Here is a 21,953-nt window from a genome sequence, read left to right as displayed (position 1 = left end):
GATTCCCTTGAAGGATTATATCTAATTGTTGTAGAATACATTTTGATATCCTATCAGCGGTTTGGTTTTCTGGAATAAAGAATCCCCAAATGTGTTCAAGTATTTTTCCATCCAAGACGTACCGTAAAACAATGATCATTTGTGTATGTTCAGACACATCTGTTATTTCATCAGCCATGACAGCTACAAAGGAAGCTTTGCTAATTTCTGCCCTTATTTCATTATGGTATATTTGTAAAAGACAGTCAAGTATGTCATTCTGAATAGTCTTGGAAACACCTTTGAAGACATTACTGGTTTCTAAGTGATTCTTTAAATCTGGATCTAATTAAGATGCAAAATTTAAAAATCCTCTAAATACACTTGGATTTACTGAATCATCTTTTTCATCATGTCCTCGTGAGGGAGTTTCAAAGTTCCCACAAAAGAAAATACAATCTATTATTTTAGATAAAATTTCACGGTTCTTCTTAACATTCATGTTATGATGATTGATTGAAAGTCTGCAGGCCTCACTAAGTTTTGCTTTAATATTTATGGTCCCCAAAATTGATAGGGAAACTACATTGTCAACGTGCTTCTCATGCTTTTCAGTTCTATCTTTCATTTTGCTAATAGTTCTGAAACTATCTTTTGTCCATGTTACATCACCCCTTAACAACAAACAAGGAAAGCAGAACAATGCCTTTTTTAGTTCACAGCCGCAAAGCTAACTTTTCCGTTGGTACCATTAAAGCTACGAATATACACTTTGTTGTTGCTAATGCCTGGCTGAGATATTTGAATATCAGGCGTTGAACGGCTTCTTTTCTTAATTACAACTTTATCATGGAGAGACTGCTGTGAAAACTCAATCTGTTGAAGTTCATTTACCGTCGCAGAAGTTATTTCTTGGGGGTGCAAGGAGACCATGGTTAAATTCTTTTTATATCAATTGTATTGGGAAAGGTAAGTACTAGGTAGTCTATTAGTAGAATATCAATTAGGGTAGAAGGAATACAATGTTTATGTGATCCTCTTTTTGCGATTCAACTGAACCGGAAGTTCTAACTGAGTTGAATCATACTTTTATACCTTTAGGTCACAGATTTTTATTAACTAAAAAAGTTTTACTATTTAACAACGGTTTTATTTATAAAAAGCTTATTGTTAATTAAAAATAGGCGTATAAAAAATAAGCTTGCCATTAAAATTGCTTTTTTTAATACAAATATTTTTAACTTTGCCATTATAAGCCGTCGAAAAAGGGGTAATACGCAAAAACATTTTAATCAAAAAACACTATTTTAAATTGTATACACTTTACAGAGCAATAAAAAAAATATACAAATATATTTCTTTTAAACTTTACAGATTAAATAAAATTTTACCGCAGGCAAACAAACGAAAAACATTGTTTGAATACATTTTATTTACAATTTTTTAATTATTTATTTTTTCATAAAAACAAAATCTTTGCCTGCAAACGATGGTAAAGTTAGGAGATTACCATTTAAAAATGGTTTTATTGGGTTACAGTTTTATTTAAAATTTAAAAATGTGTGTTTATAACAAAACTTTGTAAATAAAATATAGAATAAAAACGTTTACATGTTTGTACTATGAGCAAACAAAAAAAAATTAAAGATACATCATTTTATTTACAAATCTTTTTACAACTTTTTATATAAAAATAAAAACAAACTTTGCTATTTACTAAGCTTATTATAAAAACGGTTTTACATACTCGTCTTGTTATTGCACATTTTAATTAAAAAACTTTGTTAAAAGTGTAAAACTTTTTGCTTTGTCCTCGTGGGATGTAAATAAATGCTAAAGCTATATATATATATATATATATATATATATATATATATATATATATATAATGTGTGCGTATATATATAATGTGTGTGTATACATATGTGTGCGTATGTATATATATGTGCGTGTATATATATATGTGTGTGTATATATATATGCGTGTATATATATGTATATATATGTGTGTGTATATATATGTGCGTGTATATATGTGTGTATATATATATGTGTGTGTATATATGTGTGTGTATATATATGTGTGTGTATATATGTGTGTGTGTATGTGTATATATATATGTGTGTGTGTGTATATGTGTGTATATATATGTGTGTATATATATGTGTGTGTGTGGGTGTATATATATGTGTGTGTGTATATATGTGTGTGTGTATATATATGCGTGTGAATATATATGTGTGTATATATATATGTATATATGTGTGTATATATATATATATATATATATATATATATATATGTAAGGTAAAAACATTTCTAACTAAAATGTATTTTAAAAAATAAACTTTTCTTCGCTTTTCTATAAAAAAAATGTAAATATTTTTTATTCTGTAAAGTTAAACTACTACAAAATAAATAAATTTTAAACTACTTAAAAATACAAATGAAATAAGCCATATAGGTAAAATAAAAAAATAACATTTGTAACTTCAAGGCTAAAAGCCCGAACACTTTTAATTAAAAAAAAAAGTTATAATTATGACTATTAATTAATATGATATATTATCACATACAAAAAAAAAATAAACGTATTCTTTTTAACGTGTACTAATGAGTAGAAATGACTTGGGGGTGCTGCTGCAGTTCCACAGCACCAGGCACGAGCCGCCACTGCTATGTAAACAGCAGTAGCACAGTATAAATATACTATGTAAACAGCACAGTATAAATATACTATGTAAACAGCACAAAATAAATATACTATATAAACAGCACTGTATAAATATACTATGTAAACAGCACAGTATAAATATACTACGTAAACAGCACAGTATAAATATACTATGTAAACAGCACTGTATAAATATACTATGTAAACAGCACAGTATAAATATACTATATAAACAGCACAGTATAAATATACTACGTAAACAGCACAGTATAAATATACTATGTAAACAGCACAGTATAAATATACTATATAAACAGCACTGTATAAATATACTATGTAAACAGCACAGTATAAATATACTACGTAAACAGCACAGTATAAATATACTACGTAAACAGCACAGTATAAATATACTATGTAAACAGCACAATATAAATATACTATGTAAACAGCAAAGTATAAATATACTATATAAACAGCACAGTATAAATATACTGTAAACAGCACAGTATAAATATACTATGTAAACAGCACAGTATAAATATACTATGTAAACAGCACAGTATAAATATACTATATAAACAGCACAATATAAATATACTACATAAACAGCACAGTATAAATATACTATAAAACAGCACAGTATAAATATACTACGTAAACAGCACAGTATAAATATACTATGTAAACAGCACTGTATAAATATACTATGTAAACAGCACAGTATAAATATACTATGTAAACAGTACAGTATAAATATACTACGTAAACAGCACAGTATAAATTACCTATGTAAACAGCACAGTATAAATATACTATGTAAACAGCACAATATAAATATACTATGTAAACAGCACAGTATAAATATACTATGTAAACAGCACAGTATAAATATACTATGTAAACAGTACAGTATAAATATACTATGTAAACAGCACAATATAAATATACTATGTAAATAGCACAGTATAAATATACTATGTAAACAGCACAATATAAATATACCATGTAAACAGCACAGTATAAATATACTATGTAAACAGCACAGTATAAATATACTACGTAAACAGCACAGTATAAATATACTATGTAAACAGCACAGTATAAATATACTATGTAAACAGCACAGTATAAATAAACTATGTAAACAGCACAGTATAAATATACTACGTAAACAGCACAGTATAAATATACTATGTAAACAGCACAGTATAAATATACTATGTAAACAGCACTGTATACATATACTACGTAAACAGCACAGTATAAATATACTATGTAAACAGCACAGTATAAATATACTACGTAAACAGCACAGTATAAATATACTATGTAAACAGCACAGTATAAATATACTATGTAAACAGCACAGTATAAATATACTATGTAAACAGCACAGTATAAATATACTATGTAAACAGTACAGTATAAAAATACTATGTAAACAGAACAGTATAAATATACTACATAAACAGCACTGTATAAATATACTATATAAACAGCACAGTATAAATATACTATGTAAACAGCACAGTATAAATATACTATGTAAACAGCACAGTATAAATATACTATGTAAACAGCACAATATAAATATACTATGTACACAGCACAGTATAAATATACTATGTAAACAGTACAGTATAAATATACTATGTAAACAGCACAGTATAAATATACTATGTAAACAGCACAGTATAAATATACTATGTAAACAGCACAGTATAAATATACTATGTAGACAGCCCTGTATAAATATACTATGTAAACAGTACAGTATAAATATACTATGTAAACAGCACATTATAAATATACTACGTAAACAGCACAGTATAAATATACTATGTTAACAGCACAGTATAAATATACTATATAAACAGCACTGTATAAATATACTATGTAAACAGCACAGTATAAATATACTATGTAAACAGCACAGTATAAATATACTATGTAAACAGCACAGTATAAATATACTACTTAAACAGCACAGTATAAATATACTATGTAAACAGCACAGTATAAATATACTATGTAAACAGCACAGTATAAATATACTACGTAAACAGCACAGTATAAATATACTATATAAACAGCACAATATAAATATACTACATAAACAGCACAGTAGAAATATACTATAAAACAGCACAGTATAAATATACTACGTAAACAGCACAGTATAAATATACTATGTAAACAGCACAGTATAAATATACTATGTAAACAGCACAGTATAAATATACTACGTAAACAGCACTGTATAAATATACTACTTTAACAGCACAGTATAAATATACTATGTAAACAGCACAGTATAAATATACTATGTAAACAGCACTGTATAAATATACTATGTAAACAGCACAGTATAAATATACTATGTAAACAGCACAGTATAAATATACTATATAAACAGCACAGTATAAATATACTATGTAAACAGCACAGTATAAATATACTACGTAAACAGCACAGTATAAATATACTATATAAACAGCACAGTATAAATATACTATGTAAACAGCACAGTATAAATATACTATATAAACAGCACAGTATAAATATACTACGTAAACAGCACAGTATAAATATACTATGTAAACAGCACAGTATAAATATACTATGTAAACAGCACAGTATAAATATACTATGTAAACAGCACAGTATAAATATACTACGTAAACAGCACTGTATAAATATACTACTTAAACAGCACAGTATAAATATACTATGTAAACAGCACAGTATAAATATACTATGTAAACAGCACTGTATAAATATACTATGTAAACAGCACAGTATAAATATACTATGTAAACAGCACAGTATAAATATACTATATAAACAGCACAGTATAAATATACTATGTAAACAGCACAGTATAAATATACTACGTAAACAGCACAGTATAAATATACTATATAAACAGCACAGTATAAATATACTATGTAAACAGCACAGTATAAATATACTATATAAACAGCACAGTATAAATATACTACGTAAACAGCACAGTATAAATATACTATGTAAACAGCACAGTATAAATATACTATGTAAACAGCACAGTATAAATATACTACGTAAACAGCACAGTATAAATATACTATATAAACAGCACAGTATAAATATACTATGTAAACAGCACAGTATAAATATACTATATAAACAGCATAGTATAAATATACTACGTAAACAGCACAGTATAAATATACTATGTAAACAGCACAGTATAAATATACTATGTAAACAGCACAGTATAAATATACTATGTAAACAGCACAGTATAAATATACTACGTAAACAGCACTGTATAAATATACTACTTAAACAGCACAGTATAAATATACTATGTAAACAGCACAGTATAAATATACTATGTAAACAGCACTGTATAAATATACTATGTAAACAGCACAGTATAAATATACTATGTAAACAGCACAGTATAAATATACTATATAAACAGCACAGTATAAATATACTATGTAAACAGCACAGTATAAATATACTACGTAAACAGCACAGTATAAATATACTATATAAACAGCACAGTATAAATATACTATGTAAACAGCACAGTGTAAATATACTATATAAACAGCACAGTATAAATATACTACGTAAACAGCACAGTATAAATATACTATGTAAACAGCAGTATAAATATACTATGTAAACAGCACAGTATAAATATACTATGTAAACAGCACAGTATAAATATACTATGTAAACAGCACCAGTACTATAAAGTCAGCGTAATTGTAATATCGAATTTCCACTAAATAAATCAAAGTGCATTTCTGAATTTTTGAGATGAGGATTGGTTATTCGTATTATTTTGATTCATCGGACTACTATTCTCATATCGAGTGTGATTTTCACAACGTTTCGGTCAATGTATCTCCAACCTTCTTCAGGCGTACCTTGTCGAACTTGGGATTGTTTCTGTCGAACTCTGGAATTTGGACGGAATTTCGAACGGAATCATTTATTTACTTCACCGCCATCGTCAGCCATGACTGAATAGAGGTCGTAAGTAATTCGCAATTGTATTTTTCGGTCGGCCAAATAATAAATAGTGATATTTACAACTAGAAATACAATAATGCTCTTAAAAATTCGCATTAGAATTGTTCGCAAGGACCCAGGCGAAATGGTTAGAGTACTTGGAAAATCAATTGATTTGTGAAAAGTGATATTCCCCTGAAGGTTGAAGGTTCAATCCTCAGTGTGAGCGATCGAATTACTTAAGACCTCTATCCAGTTCTGGCTGACCGAACAAGAGCATACTTACTTACAAACAGCATATAAACTCTAACAACCTGTAACGTAACCCAACACCTACGTATGTATGCATTTTAAGGATATTCGCTTATTATGAACTTATCGCGGTCTCAAATCACCGCTCCTACAATGTCAACAAACTCGAATTCTCGTCAACAGAAAACTGATACTCTACAAAATACGCCATGACAATACATGCTAAAAATAACAGCAATTTCTTCAACAGCAAAGAAAAAACGCAAAACTCAATTTTTCGCAACGAAACAAAATAACAGACCTTTTAAAAATTTTGTTTAGACTGTTTCAAATGGCAATAAACACTACACACATTTTTGCCGGTAAGAAATCAATAATAGTCATTCGTTGTTTAGTGACAACATCACTGGCTGTGAAGCCTGTAGCACGAACGACTCCCCATAAAGTCAGCGACTTTCACAGCAAATCGAGTTCGGCCTGGGAGCTAGGAGCACTCCCATCCTGACTTGACGCTCCTGAAGTCGATGGATCCAATTGCCGTGAGATTCAGGGTCAGCAATAGCAATACTCAAAAAGCCCTTTTCAAAGCTATTCAACACACTATTAATGCAAATCACAAACTACTTGTGTTCGGTACACATTCTACTTTATATTGCTACCTATCTCCCAGAACTCCCCCTCACAGTCTGTCACTCCAGTTCCCGCTGCTTTCAGCAACTCCAACTTACTATTGCAGGCTACAGCTTTCAGCAACTCCTGCTTACTCCTGCAGCGGCACCAGCTCACTCCTGCAGCCTCAGCGCTTCCAGCCACCAGCTTCTGCGAGCCACTGACGTCCAGCTATCTGTTCCAGTGTCTTCTAACGTCCAGCTATCCATACCCGTGCCCGCTGACATCCAGCTACACGAATCAGTGCTCACTGACGTCTAGCTACATGTTCCGATGCTCACTGATGTCAATTTTCAGCATCAGACCCATCTATATGACTCGGATCAACCTGAGGCACGTCACTGTACCCCAGGGACACAATAATTTCAAGACCACGAGACGCCCGTTCTCACTCCAGCTGATTCTTGAACTCTTTTTCCATTAATTTAACCCTTATTCTTGGTAAAAATAAAACACGATTCCTATCGCGTTTAACCGAACATTTGTGTTTGTCATTCTTCCTTGCTATTGCCATTGCATCTCAGCCTTGTGTCAGTTTTATTAGTTGTACAGTCGATTGGCACCTTCATGCCTTTCGACCTTTGCAACAGACTTTCAAACTTGTATCCTCATCCAAACTGATGGACATTTCTGCTATTATGTAGTCTTGTAAATGAATGAAGACGTTAAACAAACCTCTTTCCAACGCTTTATTGAACAAAATTCACAGCTACAAAAGCAAGAGAGAAAGGAAAAGAAAGAAAGAAAAAGAAAAGGAAAAGAAAAAGGAAACGCGTGTAAAATCACGTGGAAAGAAACTGAATTTGCATATTTTTTTTTATAGTAAGAACGAAACAATTTAAATTAAAATATTTTAAACAGTAAGAACAAAACCATTTAAATGAAAATATAACAATCTCCCCTACTTGTAAAAGAGATTGTAAATAGTTTTTTGTTTTATAAATCCAGTCACTGGACTGGTCTGCGAATTCTGTTAGATTGGCGTGGAGGTACTTCGCTATTCGAAGGACCGGTGGTCCTCTGGGAAGGTTGGTTCTCATAGTCAAATTCATTTTCTGTATTTGCAATGCCGGGTTGAATACTTTTAGCAAGATTTTGAGGTCTATCAGAGTGTGGAAAGCGAGATTGATATCTCAGCGCTACTGAATCTTTCCGGCCATCATTATGTCGTATTCTTGCATGTGTAGGGTCAGCTTCGAGGAGTTCCACTACCTCGACAATTGGGTCATATTTGCTCCTGTTACTAAACCGTTTTAATAATACTTCCCCAGGGTCACAGAGCCAAACAGTAGAAGAGCGCCTTTCAAAGTTGAACATGCGTTTGTAATTGTGCATAGCAGGGAGCATTTAAAACATCATGTAGAACATCCTGCCAAGCGCTAAAAGGTAATCGTCTAGATTCCAGAGCTAATAACAAAGTGTTCCAAATAATGCCGTTGTAGCGCTCGCATTCTCTTGGGTTGTATGCAGTAGTGTTGCTGGATCCAATGTCAAGTCGCATAAAATAATTTTTGAATTCTTCCGACAGAAATGAAGTTCCTCGATCGGAATGGATAAATGAGGGGAGTCCGAATATGGAGAAAATATTTGTCAGGCACTGAATTGCGGTTTGCGAAGAACAATCGCGACAAAGGAAAGCAAAACCTTTTTCCAATGTTTTATTGAACAAAATTCACATCTACTAAAGCAAGAGAGAAAGAACTCAGGCTTTTAAAGAAAAAGAAACTCGTGCAAAATCACGTGGTAAGAAACTGAATTTCCATATCTATTTTAAGAACAAAACAATTTAAATGAAAATATAACATATTACTAACACCTTGTCAATTATTCCATGCTTAACACAGGTAACGAATAAAATTGATATAAATATTAGAATAGAAAGTTGTCTTTAATTCTGCAACTTTTACTTTCGATGGTTATATTTCTCTGCTCAAAGAAATAAACGAGACAAAAGATTTTTACTTTCTGGTCGAGTCGTACTTCAAACATTGCATTCAGGCGGCAAATAAAGCAATATTCGACACCCATTTTATCAATTTACTCTTGAAATATTTCTTCTATTTTAAGTCTTCTTCGACAGAGAACTGTTATTGTATCGTGTCCAGGCCTCTGTTCATCTCTCTCTTTTCATATGCTGAATATAACAGAGATTTTTCCACTGCATCGTGTTAAAATATATTTAAAAGTTAAATATTAAAAACGGGTGCCAGTTAGAAATCTAATTTTTGATGTAAGGACGCGTCATTGACAGATACACAAAAATCATCACGTGGACATATTTAAAAACAACAGAAAACCGATTTACCAAGTCAAAATTTAAGAATTTTCAAACCCAAATTTTTGCAGTCCTGAAGTATTGTGTAAAATTGTGTTCAAATCGAATGGAAACAAAAGAACAAACAATAAAATAACAGAATATTGAAAATAAATCACATTATAATTAAAAACATAACGCACATTCCATTAATAAACATTGAATTGATAAACAAATTTATTTAATTTTGCTTCATTTTTGCTTTCGACTGCACAAAACGCTTGCAAAAATCTAAAATAAAAACAATAATTTTCATTAAAAAAATCAGCAATACAAAAATAGTAAACCAAACGTCAACAGCCAACAATTGAAAAGTTGACAAATCGACTTGATCAAGGCGAAGATGTTTTCCGCCATATTTGATCACGTGTTCAATGGCCGACGCCGCTCGTTCAGCTCCTGTTTCTGGTCGACTTCGATAGATTTCTGATAAGTGTTTAATATTTGCTGTGTATTTGGGGTCACCGAGGACATCATGTATGCATTCTTGGAGTAATTCTTCCGTCAGATCGGCAAGATCGAAAAATCGACCAATTTTTAAATAATCTAGTTTCCGCGAATTCATGAACTGGTCAATTGCTTGTGGGACACAAATTAAAGGTACGCCGTGGTACAGACTCTCGAACATTCCATTATTACCACAATGGTAAATTATGAGTTTTGTGTTTGGGTGGGCCAATGCATCGTTTTGGGGTAACCACTTTGTCATTAAAACATTTCCTATTTCTTTTTCTTCGTCGGCTTTCCAGTAAATTCTTTGATTCAATTTTTGAAATACTGACATAAAAATATTTTTCAAATGCTCGTTGAATTTAAATATTGACCCAAATGACACGATTATGACTCCATGCTTTGCTTCGTCAAAGAATTTCTGAATATTTTTTGGTAAAGGTTTTGGAGGTTTTACTGTAAGTCCACCAACTTGGATTAGATTTGGCATTAATGGTTTAGGATAGCTGAGAACTACGTCAGAATTTTCCAAATATATCTCGGCTTTTTTAGAAAGTTCCTGTAGTTCTCTCCAGCTGAGTCCTGGTGCAATTTTGGAATAATCATAAGCCTCTAAAAAATAATATGTGACAATATTGGTCATAATGTGGGTTATAGTGTTGATTACTCGTTCATGGAAAGCCATATTGGGTGTATATGGTGTCATGAAAAACGGGCTCACTGATGTAGATATTGGCTGACCTGCGTCTAATAACGCAATGAACGAACTGATACCAGCAAAAGGAATCGATAAATTATATGGAATTAGTAAGCTGCATTTTATATAAAAAAGATAATCAACAATTGCAAAATCGAAGTTTTCTTGTCGTAATTTCTCGAGACCGATTGTGTCGTTAATCAACGGAGCGCACATCGTCTTGCTTACTGTTTGCATGAAACTAAAACGCGAAGTTTTTCCTTCTGAAGCAACTTCAGTGATCTTGTCAAGTACTTTCATCATATGGTACACTGCATCTTTTCCATATCTTATGCTTGGGACGTCCGGAGCACATTTACTGGAATCGAAGTCATCAGGAAAGTAGAATTTCACCTGATGACCACGTTTCATCAATTCTACGGCCATTGCGTTTGATTCGGACACATGGCTATAAGACGGCATTGGGACGGCTAAAATTTTGGCAGCGTGCACTTGCCGTTGACAATGAAGACTGAAAATTGCCAAGAAAATATAAACAGAAGAGGTGAACATCATTTCGGGAAAACTGAAAAAGAAAGAAAAAATATCAGGAAAGTGAAACATAGTTTGTATGAACTGCTGAACATATTCGACCATAAAAACCAATAAAAATACATTTATTTCGTCTAAAAACGTGATAGACACAAAATCATTATTTATGTTTCTTTCTTTTAACTAATATTCATTCCAAACAAGGCAAATTACCACTGAGACTTTAGCGGTTACTATAAATAACGAGCGATACCTCCAGTGACACCCTAAGTAGGGAGTTGAGCAGTGAGGTTTTCTGTTCACATTATTTTTTTTTATGTTAGTACAGTTTAAGCAAGACACTGAGAACTAATTCCAAAATATAGCAGTTAGAAGTTAGAAACTTGCAGAGTAGAAGGCTAGTGATAATATAGTTGACCTCCCACCCCCAAATGCTTGAAAGTAAGAGAAAAAATATTGGTATCAAAACAAATAGAGAATAGATAAGAAGATGGACAAAATAAACCTGATATTGTGATGACTAACGGAGGGATGGAATAATGGACAAGAGGTATATTTAGATTTAGTTTGCGGGTATATTAGGATTCACAATGACGCTGAGAATTGGCAAGGGGTTTTACTACATTTTACGACACTAATGAGCTGTTCACTTTACGGCAGCACGCTTAACAGGAGAACAGTTCGATTTTTGGAGTTTGGACATAGTTGAAGTCAGTTTGGACGGTTTGTGGCTCGGAGCAGATGGAGAGATAAATTGGTCAATAGACTGATGGACAGCCTCGACAAGACATACATATGGATCTTAGTATTTAGAGGGTGAGAATGTCACACACGAAGCGAGAAACCAACGAATACACACGTAAAATGTTTGTGTTTCCTTCTGTGTCGTGCGTTTTTATTGAAATATTTGTGAGCCTGTGCACCCCCCTCGACAGCCGTTAGTGTGAAAAGCGATGGTGTTAAGGCCATTAAAATATAAGATGATGGAGCGATGGAGAACAAAGCAAGGGAACATAGCGTTTGAGTTGGGAGAGCTGTCGGCGGGGACACGTGGTGTTACACCGGCATATGGGGATTTCTACAGTGTAGGTGTGTAAATTTGCTATACGACAGCTTAGCCGGAGTATTTATGTTGAAGGTGTACCATTGCTGCGAATTCAGCCAAGCTCATTGCATTAATGTCAGCTTGGTTGACAGTACGGGACCTATTACATTGGGGACTATTTTTGGCTTTGTCTAATAGGGAGAAAGAGAGAATTAAATTTCAATTAAAATAACTTAGACGGTAATAGAATTTTTAAGTACACAATATCAAACTAATAACCTAAACTAAAAAAATATCAAGGAATTTTCTAGCCGATCTGCGTCTAAATAATGTTGAAAAGTACAATTTCACATTTACGGTTCGAAGTTATCTTCATAATAAGTACACTTTACTTGATGTGAAGTACGATACTTCAAATGAGGAAAATGAAAGTGAAGAAGCCACCCACCGCTTACATATAAAAAATAAAGATGTACTTGGTATAAGTTTTAATTAACCCTTCTAGAAAATACAGAGATTCTTTCCTCTCCTATAGTGTACAAGCGAAAACGGTTTAAGCTTAAAACATGAGTGTATGAGAAAGGAACAAAAGTCGATATGAAAAATAAAACAAAATAAATACGTGAATAATAGGTACGAGCAAAAATGGCAGCAGAAATAGTTTTGAAAGTTGGTTTATCACAATTTTTTGTGGGTTTCCAACTACTTTTTGACTGTATTTGAAAGTTAATTTCTAATAGAAAAAAATATTTGTACATGTGAATAAAAAAGTTCCAATGAAAAATGTTTTCACAGCGACATTCGGAATCTGACAAATTCAGCTAAATTTTGAAGTTAAATAAATTTATTGTAAAAATCTTTTCAAAGATAAATATTAGTTTTCTGGGTCTATTTCAAAGATAAATAGTAACGTAAAGTCCTGAAATATTGAATAAAACACACCTTGTTTGTACAAAAAAAAAAATAGATTAATTAGGCCCCCAAAGCGAGAGATTCTTGATTTGCGCAATCACAGCAAACGAAAAATCGTTCAAGTATGGATTCTACAGAAACCCAAAATGTCAGAAGTCAGAAGGCTGTCTGAAAATAATACCAGGCAGTTAAAGGGAGGTAAGAAATGCACTTTTTCTTTCTTTTTTTTTACCTAGCTGTGCATCCGTACATTCCTATCGTGAACCTTTGTATAATTTTACCATTTTTTAATTTAATTATTTTTCTATGTTCCTGCTTTTAAATCAATTTTTTGATTTTTACTTTTCAAGATTATATAAAAATTATGTTACACCGAAAGTTTCACGTTCAATCAAGCAAGGATAATATTAGAATCTTAAATCATGCGAAATATGTCATCTAAATAAAAAGTAGAAATGTTTTCTTTTGCAATTATAATCTTTTGTGTGTGAAAATATTAAATAACAATTCAGTGATAATCTAAGTAGTTCGAGAAATTATTTTTTCTTCTGGTAATATTGAACTCATTAATAAGAACTTTTTTTCGTAATGTTCCTGAAAAAATTGATTTTTTTTTATTGTTACAATTTACGATGTTTATTTTCATAAAAAATAAATTCATTCATTTTTTTATTACTACTTAAAACCATACCTTTAATAAAGTTATTTTTTGTTCAAACAAAATAATACATTTTCACTTTTCAAGATTCAAATAAAAATAATGTGTTACTCACCCCACTTTTTTTTCCTTCTTTTTTCTTTGCGACCGGGTTACGCCACCTCCCCCCCTCACCCCTGTGTCACGTGTTTTGTCCCCCTCCTCTCGCTGTCACGATTTTTCTTATTTTACGGCCAGGCACCGCCCCCCCCTCACGTTAGCTAGTTTTTTTTATAAATCGTAGTGAAAATGTATTATTTAGTGTAAACAAAAACAAAAAAAAAAAGCTTTAAGTACGTGAAACAAAAATGTAGTAAGCAAAACAAACAAACAAACAAAAAAATACAACTAAGTACAGACGGAACAAAAACTCGCTTCTCGCAGACACGTGGGTCGTAACAAGCACAATCTACTCACCAGAATCACCTACACACAATCTGCCGAACGCCCCCTCTCCTTTCCAGCGTCCTGCCTTTATAGAGGCCGGGAACAACATATTTGCATAATCGCGCGAGAGCAGACGTGATTCAACGATAATTACATTGGGTAAACGCTAATAAAAGCTCATGGACGCCATCTTGGAACTCTCTCTCTCTTTCGCTCAGCCCAAAACAGACGTATCCGATGTAAGCTCTCTATTTCTCATTTTGGTTACTGCTAATTCTGCTACACTCCCCCCTGATCTCATGATCACAAACGGGGCATGGGGCAGTCGTCTTTGTCGGGTACTTCTTCGAAGAACCGGAGGCAGCACTTCCTCCTTGTCATCTTCCTCATTACCACCGTTATTGCCGCCAGCCTGTTCCATAGGCGGTGTTTTACAATCAGAGCAGGGACAGGGGTCAGTATCCGTCTTTGTCGGGTACTCCTTCGTAAAGGCAAGACGGGTGGTCCCTCTTCCGCTTCTTCAGTATGTGCATTATATGGCTCTCTATCATCCTGCATTATACTCTCTGCTCGTTCAGAAGACATTGTACCGTCTTCCTCTTCCTCCGATGTAACAACATAATGGCGAGGGCGCAGATCTTTCACGTAGCGAGGCACACCGTCCACCAAAATCGATTGAGGACTGATTACCTTGGTCACCTCACCCTTGCCGAACCTCGTGGTACATCGATTTTGCGGTCTTTTGACCCACACTCGATCTCCAACCTGGTAAGAGCTGTCCTTGGGATCTGCGGACGCAGTTGCGAGATTGGTCTCCTTTACTTGAACTTCGTATCGATAAATCCTGTTGGCAGACGCAGTGAAGGGAGATGTGTCATCTCTTGGTGTGATGTTATACCAGTAGACAGCTTCCTGTATGGGACAGCGCATTCTAGCCGCTATTCGTTTCACTGTATGGTGACATCGCTCCGCTATGCCATTTCCGGCTGGACCGTACGCACAACGGAATCGCAAATGAACTCCCCATTTATGTGCAAATGCTTGGAATGCATTGCTGCAGAAAGCCGTGTCATTGTCTAAAAGGATTTCATGCGGCGAGCCACGCTCGAGGAACACTGTTTCCAACTGATGGATCACGCTTGCCGAGTCCTGCCTTGCCAATTTCCTCCAAATGGAGAAACGCGATGGACCACAGTCTGTTAGAGTAAAAAAATGGAAGGTGCCATAATACGTGATATCCATTCCAATTCTTTGCCAATTCTCGTTAACTTCCAGCTTTCCCTTTTCCCACCTGACTGGTGCTGGGTCAATGGACTGACATTCCTCACATTTCCGTATGATCGTTTTAACGGTTGCTTTTGTCGTGGTTGAGCAACTTCTCCTGACAAAGTAGGTAGTGTGTCGCATCCCCGGATATCCACTACTCTTGTGAATAGCCATGATTTGACTCTCATCCAGCTCGTCTGTGTGAACCGCGCCTATCACCGGGTCAAGCCCGTTTTTCTTTTTCATTGCCTGAAACCATGTCTGTAGTACTCGTGTCAATCGGTCAGCAATGTTTCGTGCTGATGGAACCAGCATCACGTCCACTGTCAGCCTGTACTCTTTCACGAGCTCCTTTAGAGTGCTTAGTCGCCTCCTAATAAGCATCTCGCTTGCTGCTTTGGTGCGCACTCGCGCCTTTCCAGTTAGCGTGTCCGAGACCCAATGGTATACGCAGACAGAATCTGTCTTTATGTGTAGCACTTTGCTCTGCCACTGTAGAGCCAAATTGATACCTTTCAATACGGCATCCAACTTGGCTAAGTTGATATGTTGAAAGTCACCTTCAGGTCGCAGCCAACATGCATCCTCCAACACAATTTCGCGCATCTCCAAGGCTGCACCAATTGCTAGGGAGCTAGCATCGACCCATACATTCAGCTCTTTGCCATCCACACACCAATTTCCCCGGACCGGATCGTTCCGCTGCACAGATTCCAAGGTTTCAAACATCATACGATGCAGTACGGCGTCCCTTGCTTCATCATCCCAGCCCTTCATTACCGAACTTACTCTCCTTCTAAGTATTCCACAAGCCACACGAAGCCAACCGCACACCAGAAAGTGCCCGACAAGTCGACCACACAGGGAAAACATTGTTCGTCGTGTAACAATGCTGGGAGCCTCTGGAATTGCATTTCCTCGCTTCCACCATAGTTCACTGTGTTCCATCCAGACCGCCAATCCCAGCACCCGTGCACCTTCCTTCAACCGATCCGGGTTCTTGAACTCCAACCCGAACTGCGCTAGGTGTTCTCTTACATGGATCGCAGGCACCATGTCCTCGTTGACAAAAATGTCATCGATGTAAGCAGATGCTGCGCGGCTTACAACTTCTTCCTGAGACAATACTTCGCTGACAATTGCTCTCATGATCAGGGGAGCCACATTCAAACCAAACCCCAGACGGGTCAAGCAATATTTTTTCCCATCGATTTCCACAGTCTGGTATGACCACAGTGTCTCATGGACCCGGACTTGTAGGTATGCTTTCCTGAGGTCCAGTAGAGACACGTTAGCACCTTTTTGTCTCCATTCACGCAGTTTAGCCGCACAAACATCTGCGTTTGCCGTAAACGCGTCTATGTAATGATTTAGCTCCCGGTAGTCCATTACTGGGCGCACTTTGGCTTTGTTCTGCTGCATCACAGCCATCAGGGGAATTAGGCCTTTGGGAGGTCCCAATTTATCCTCTGGGTACGGCACGAGCCAACCATTATCTATCCAGATGCGGAGCTCCTGCATGTATTCTTCACGGATTTCTGCCCGCACTGGGTATTCTGACACTCGATTGTGTAGTCTTTCAGGGGGGTGGTCCTCAGACCACTTCCACGATGCGGTCCACGTTTGGTTTTGATGATCAAAGGTGATGGTGAAATCTGGTTCATTAATATAAATGACTGCGCATTTAATATTTTTCCTGTCGCCCAGCCGCACTGATCCTGTAGGGTTGACAACGACACCGCCCAGAGCTTTTATGGCGTCGATCCTTAGAAGTAAGTCAAACCCCAGCGGTTTGCCACGCACCACCAACACATCGATTCTGGCACCAAAGAAGAGGGATGCCTCTTCAGTCTTGGATGACAACCTTCCTAGAGCTGGTGACTCAAACAAATTACCGGTTTGCAAACCTAAATTGCTTAAAGAGTAGATAGGTCCTGCCTATCGCCCGGCTTCCATACTCTTCTTTGTCTATTAGTCAGGCGCAGAGATACTATCACAGTGATTCGACAGAAACACCCATTGGTAGATCTTGTTTCTTGTCTAGGGCAATGAACGCCGTTTCCCCACTCCCGACACACCCCACCCCTAAAGCTGGGCACTTGAGAATGCTTGAGTACCATATATGCCTGAGCAATTAGATTGGGTTGACCTTCCTCTGATGGGTTGAGGGTACCGGATTGACAGTTACTGGCTGCTGTTTCCGACTGGTAGTACAGGGGCCCTAACTCTTTGGTAGCGCTTAGAGCTGCTGTTCCATCAACAGTTGTATAATATCGGGATGTTTGCAGTGCCATGGCGCGCATGGAAAGGGACCCTGCACTCATCCCCGGTGGGCTTTCCTGAGGCCACAGTCCTAGTTGATGGAGGGTCAGCTGATGGTCTACTTGTGATGCATGTGTGATATTCTGCATAACCTCCTGTTCGGCTTCCCCTAACCTAACTGAAACTCGTTAAAAACCATGATGACAGTACAATCTAAAAATAAGCTTAAACCAGGCTTAGGGTCAAACAAATCCAACTTGCCTCCTCCCTTGAGGCTTGCATTCACAAATATCCGTGGGCTTAGAACTAATTTAGCTGACGTTGAAGCATTTCTCCTAACAAATACCCCAGATATCTTAGCACTAAGTGAGACTAACCTACACTCCTCCATCCCCTCTAACTACTTTAACATGCCTGGATATCTCCCACTCTGCCGTAAGGACTCTGACAGACATATGCACGGACTTGGAGTTTACATTCGTAATACCCTTCCCTTGACTAGAGAAACAAACCTAGAAACGGATGATCAAGCCTTTATGTGCTTTAGACTAATCATACAACACAACATTAGCTACTTTTACTTTCTCTACCACTCTCCCTCGACCCAAGACTGCACCATAATAAACAAAGTATCTGACAGCATAGACACAGCACTCTCCTTCGACACTAGCGCCCAAGTACATGTATTTGGCGACTTTAATGTCCATCACAAAAACTGGCTTGGATTCTCTACTTACACAGATGCAGCAAGCAGCGCAACTCATAGCTTCTCTGTATCTCACTCCCTATCGCAAATTGTTACTTTTCCAACTCGTTTCCCTGATCAGCAAGAACAACACACATCACTATTAGATCTGTTTTTTACCACAGTTCCTGATGATTGTGTAACGAAAGCCGACAGCCCACTTGGGAACGCTGATCATGCAGTGATAATGGTTGAAATCGCCCTAAACTCTAGACCCAAAACTGAAGAGCCAGTGCTCAAAACAACGAGATATTATAAAAAGGCTGACTGGGAAGCCATCAGAGATCTTATCAGAGACGCCCCATGGGGAAATATTTTTTCTCTTCCTGCTGAACAGTGTGCAACCGAGACCACTGAATGGTTCAAAACTGCAATCGAAGCGCATGTTCCCATGCGGAAATTCTATAGCAAGCCCCACTCTCCCCAATGGTTTACTTCGACTTGCGCAACTGCCATTGCTCAAAGGCAGCATGCATTCTGCAGGTTTAACCGACATAAGTCCAGTTCAAACAGAAAGAAGTACATAGAAGCTAGAAGTAACGTTAAGAAAGAAATAGCGACAGCTAAGAGGGAATTTACAGAAACCACTAAAAAACGCATCGAAGCACAAAAACTAGGAACTCGTGACTTCTGGAAAATCTACAACAGTGTAGTAAATAATGGGCAATCAACAATTCCCCCACTAACCAACAATCACGAGGTTCTTTGCTCAGCAACCGAGAAGGCTAACATGCTTGCCAGTCGGTTTGCCTCAAACTCCACACTGGACCCTCTAAACCACCCCCTACCTCAATTTCCTATGCGGACAGACGCCACGCTAGACAATCTGATAATCACCCCTGCTCAGGTGCATGCTATCATAAAAAACCTTGACACTTCCAAAGCATGTGGACCCGACCTCATCCCAGCTGTGCTATTAAAAAAGTGCTCAGCCGAAGTAGCTCCAGTTCTCTCCATACTCTACAACAAATGCCTTAATGAATCTTGCCTTCCGGGCTGTTGGAAAACTGCTTCTGTGGTACCAGTATTCAAGAATTCTGGTGAAAGAACTGACCCATTAAATTATCGCCCTATTAGCCTCCTCCCACTTTTTGCCAAAATATTTGAGACCTTAATTAACCATGCTCTAGTCCAGCACCTTACAGATGCTAAACTTCTGACCGACCAACAATATGGATTTAGACAAGCCCGTTCCACGGCAGACATCCTCACTCTAATCTCTGAACGCATATACCATTCACTGGACAAAGCGGGAGAGGGCAGAGCGGTAGCTCTAGATATATCTAAGGCTTTTGACAGGGTGTGGCATGAGAGTCTCCTCAGGAAGATTAGATCTTACGGTATCACTGGTAGAATACTTAACATAATTAAATCTTTCTTAGATAAGAGAAAAATCCAGGTTGTCCTCGACGGTCGTACATCTAAACAATATGATATAAATGTGGGAATGCCCCAGGGATCTGTCCTTGGACCTCTGCTGTTCCTGATATTCATAAATGACCTCCCCGACAAAATTGCCTCTGAGATGGGTATATATGCTGATAACACCACACTATAGCAGGCGCGACAGGAAAACAAATGAACATATATCTAAAGTAATGGCAGAAACACTAGAGGATGACCTCCAATCAGTAGTGGAATGGGGACAAAAATGGATGGTCACGTTCAATGCCGCCAAGACAAAACTGGTTTCATTCAATAATTACAAGAAACCTTCTCTACCACCTATAGCAATGGCCAACGACTCTTTATCTGAGAGTATGTCTCTCAAGCTCCTTGGCCTAACGTTCACAGGAAACATGAGTTGGAACAATTACATCGAGGGCATTGCCAGGGCCGCTGCGAGGAAGGTGGGCTCTCTCTACCGTGCTAGAAAACTTCACCCGAAAGTATCCTGTACCTCTATAAGGCCACTATTCGCCCATGTATGGAGTATTGCTGTCACATTTGGGCTGGTGCATTGGCTACTAGTCTCTCGCTCCTTGACAGGGTTCAAAAGAGAGTCGCAAATCTGATAGGCCCTAAACTGGCATCTAAGCTTCAGCCTCTGCCCCATCGTCGAAACGTTGCATCCCTCTGCCTGTTCTACAAGTATTATAATGGTGAATGCTCTGAAGAACTGCAAGCACTTGTGCCCCCACGACGTGAACACCCTCGACAGACCCGACAAGCTGCAAAATCCCACCCCCACACTGTAGAGATCCCTAGATGTAAAAGATCTTTCTATTCCAGTAGTTTCTTCCCCAGAACTGCTAGACTTTGGAATTCCATTCCAGGTCACTGCTTCCCCAACTGTACTGACATGCATAAGTTCAAGTGCAACGTGAACCAGCATCTCGCTGCCCTAATCCCTACATAGTACCTCAGTAGATGTTTTCCCTGATAGTAGCCCCCTACACCAAAGTGGCAATGTGCCTTGTTTGGGGTGAAAATGTAATAATAAAAAAAAAGACACACCTTCGTCAGTGGACACAGAGACCGCTCTAACACCGCAGCATGCATGGGACATTCCACCAATCGTTTTGACATCTACGTTCGTTTTTCTCCAAGACCGACACCGGTCTGCATGTAAAATAGTCCTAGAGCATCCTGTATCAATAAGTGCCAAACATCGCATCCCGTCAACATGGATGCTTATCACCGGGAGCGTCGTGTTCGCATCTTGGTGGGGAAGGAGACTGGCGCTTATGTGTCCTCCCCGTGCTCGTTTCCTGAGCAATTCCGAGCCCAGTGTCCATTCTCACCGCAACGGTAACACCATGTTCCACGTTTTCGACAGTCCTTTGCAAAGTGCCTTTCGTATTGCACTTGAAACAGGTCACACTAACGGGAATATTCTGGGCCCTGTGGTTGTTGGGTGAGCGTGTGGCCGCAACCACGTCCTGATTGTGTTCCCCAGTCGTCGTCAAAATTCTTGCTCTCGACATTAGTTCCCCCATGGTCAGGAATTTGATGTTCGGCACCTGTTGAAGAGCAATTGAGATGACGTCAGGGAACCCAGTGACGAAAGTCAATTTTGTGAGTCTCTCTAAGCCATCTCCTGTGAATCCGGTCAATC

General features: G+C 37.0%; 1 protein-coding gene across 2 annotated transcripts in view; it reads right to left on the bottom strand.

Moving 5' to 3' along the window:
• Positions 1 to 10,047: 10,047 nt before the first annotated feature.
• The window catches only part of LOC145266979 (UDP-glucosyltransferase 2-like), an 81,513-nt gene continuing 69,607 nt past the window's right edge, over positions 10,048 to 21,953 (bottom strand). For both annotated transcript variants that reach the window (XM_080122819.1, XM_080122820.1), the window contains exon 2: positions 10,048 to 11,615. In XM_080122819.1, the coding sequence (XP_079978945.1) occupies positions 10,085 to 11,615 (1,531 nt within the window). In that variant the 3' untranslated portion in view covers positions 10,048 to 10,084. The remainder of the gene's footprint in view (positions 11,616 to 21,953) is intronic.

Source organism: Euprymna scolopes, chromosome 42 (assembly GCF_053919585.1).
Source record: "Euprymna scolopes isolate OS-2025 chromosome 42, ASM5391958v1, whole genome shotgun sequence".
NCBI lineage: Eukaryota > Metazoa > Mollusca > Cephalopoda > Sepiida > Sepiolidae > Euprymna > Euprymna scolopes.
This window is presented reverse-complemented; position numbering and strand designations above follow the sequence as displayed.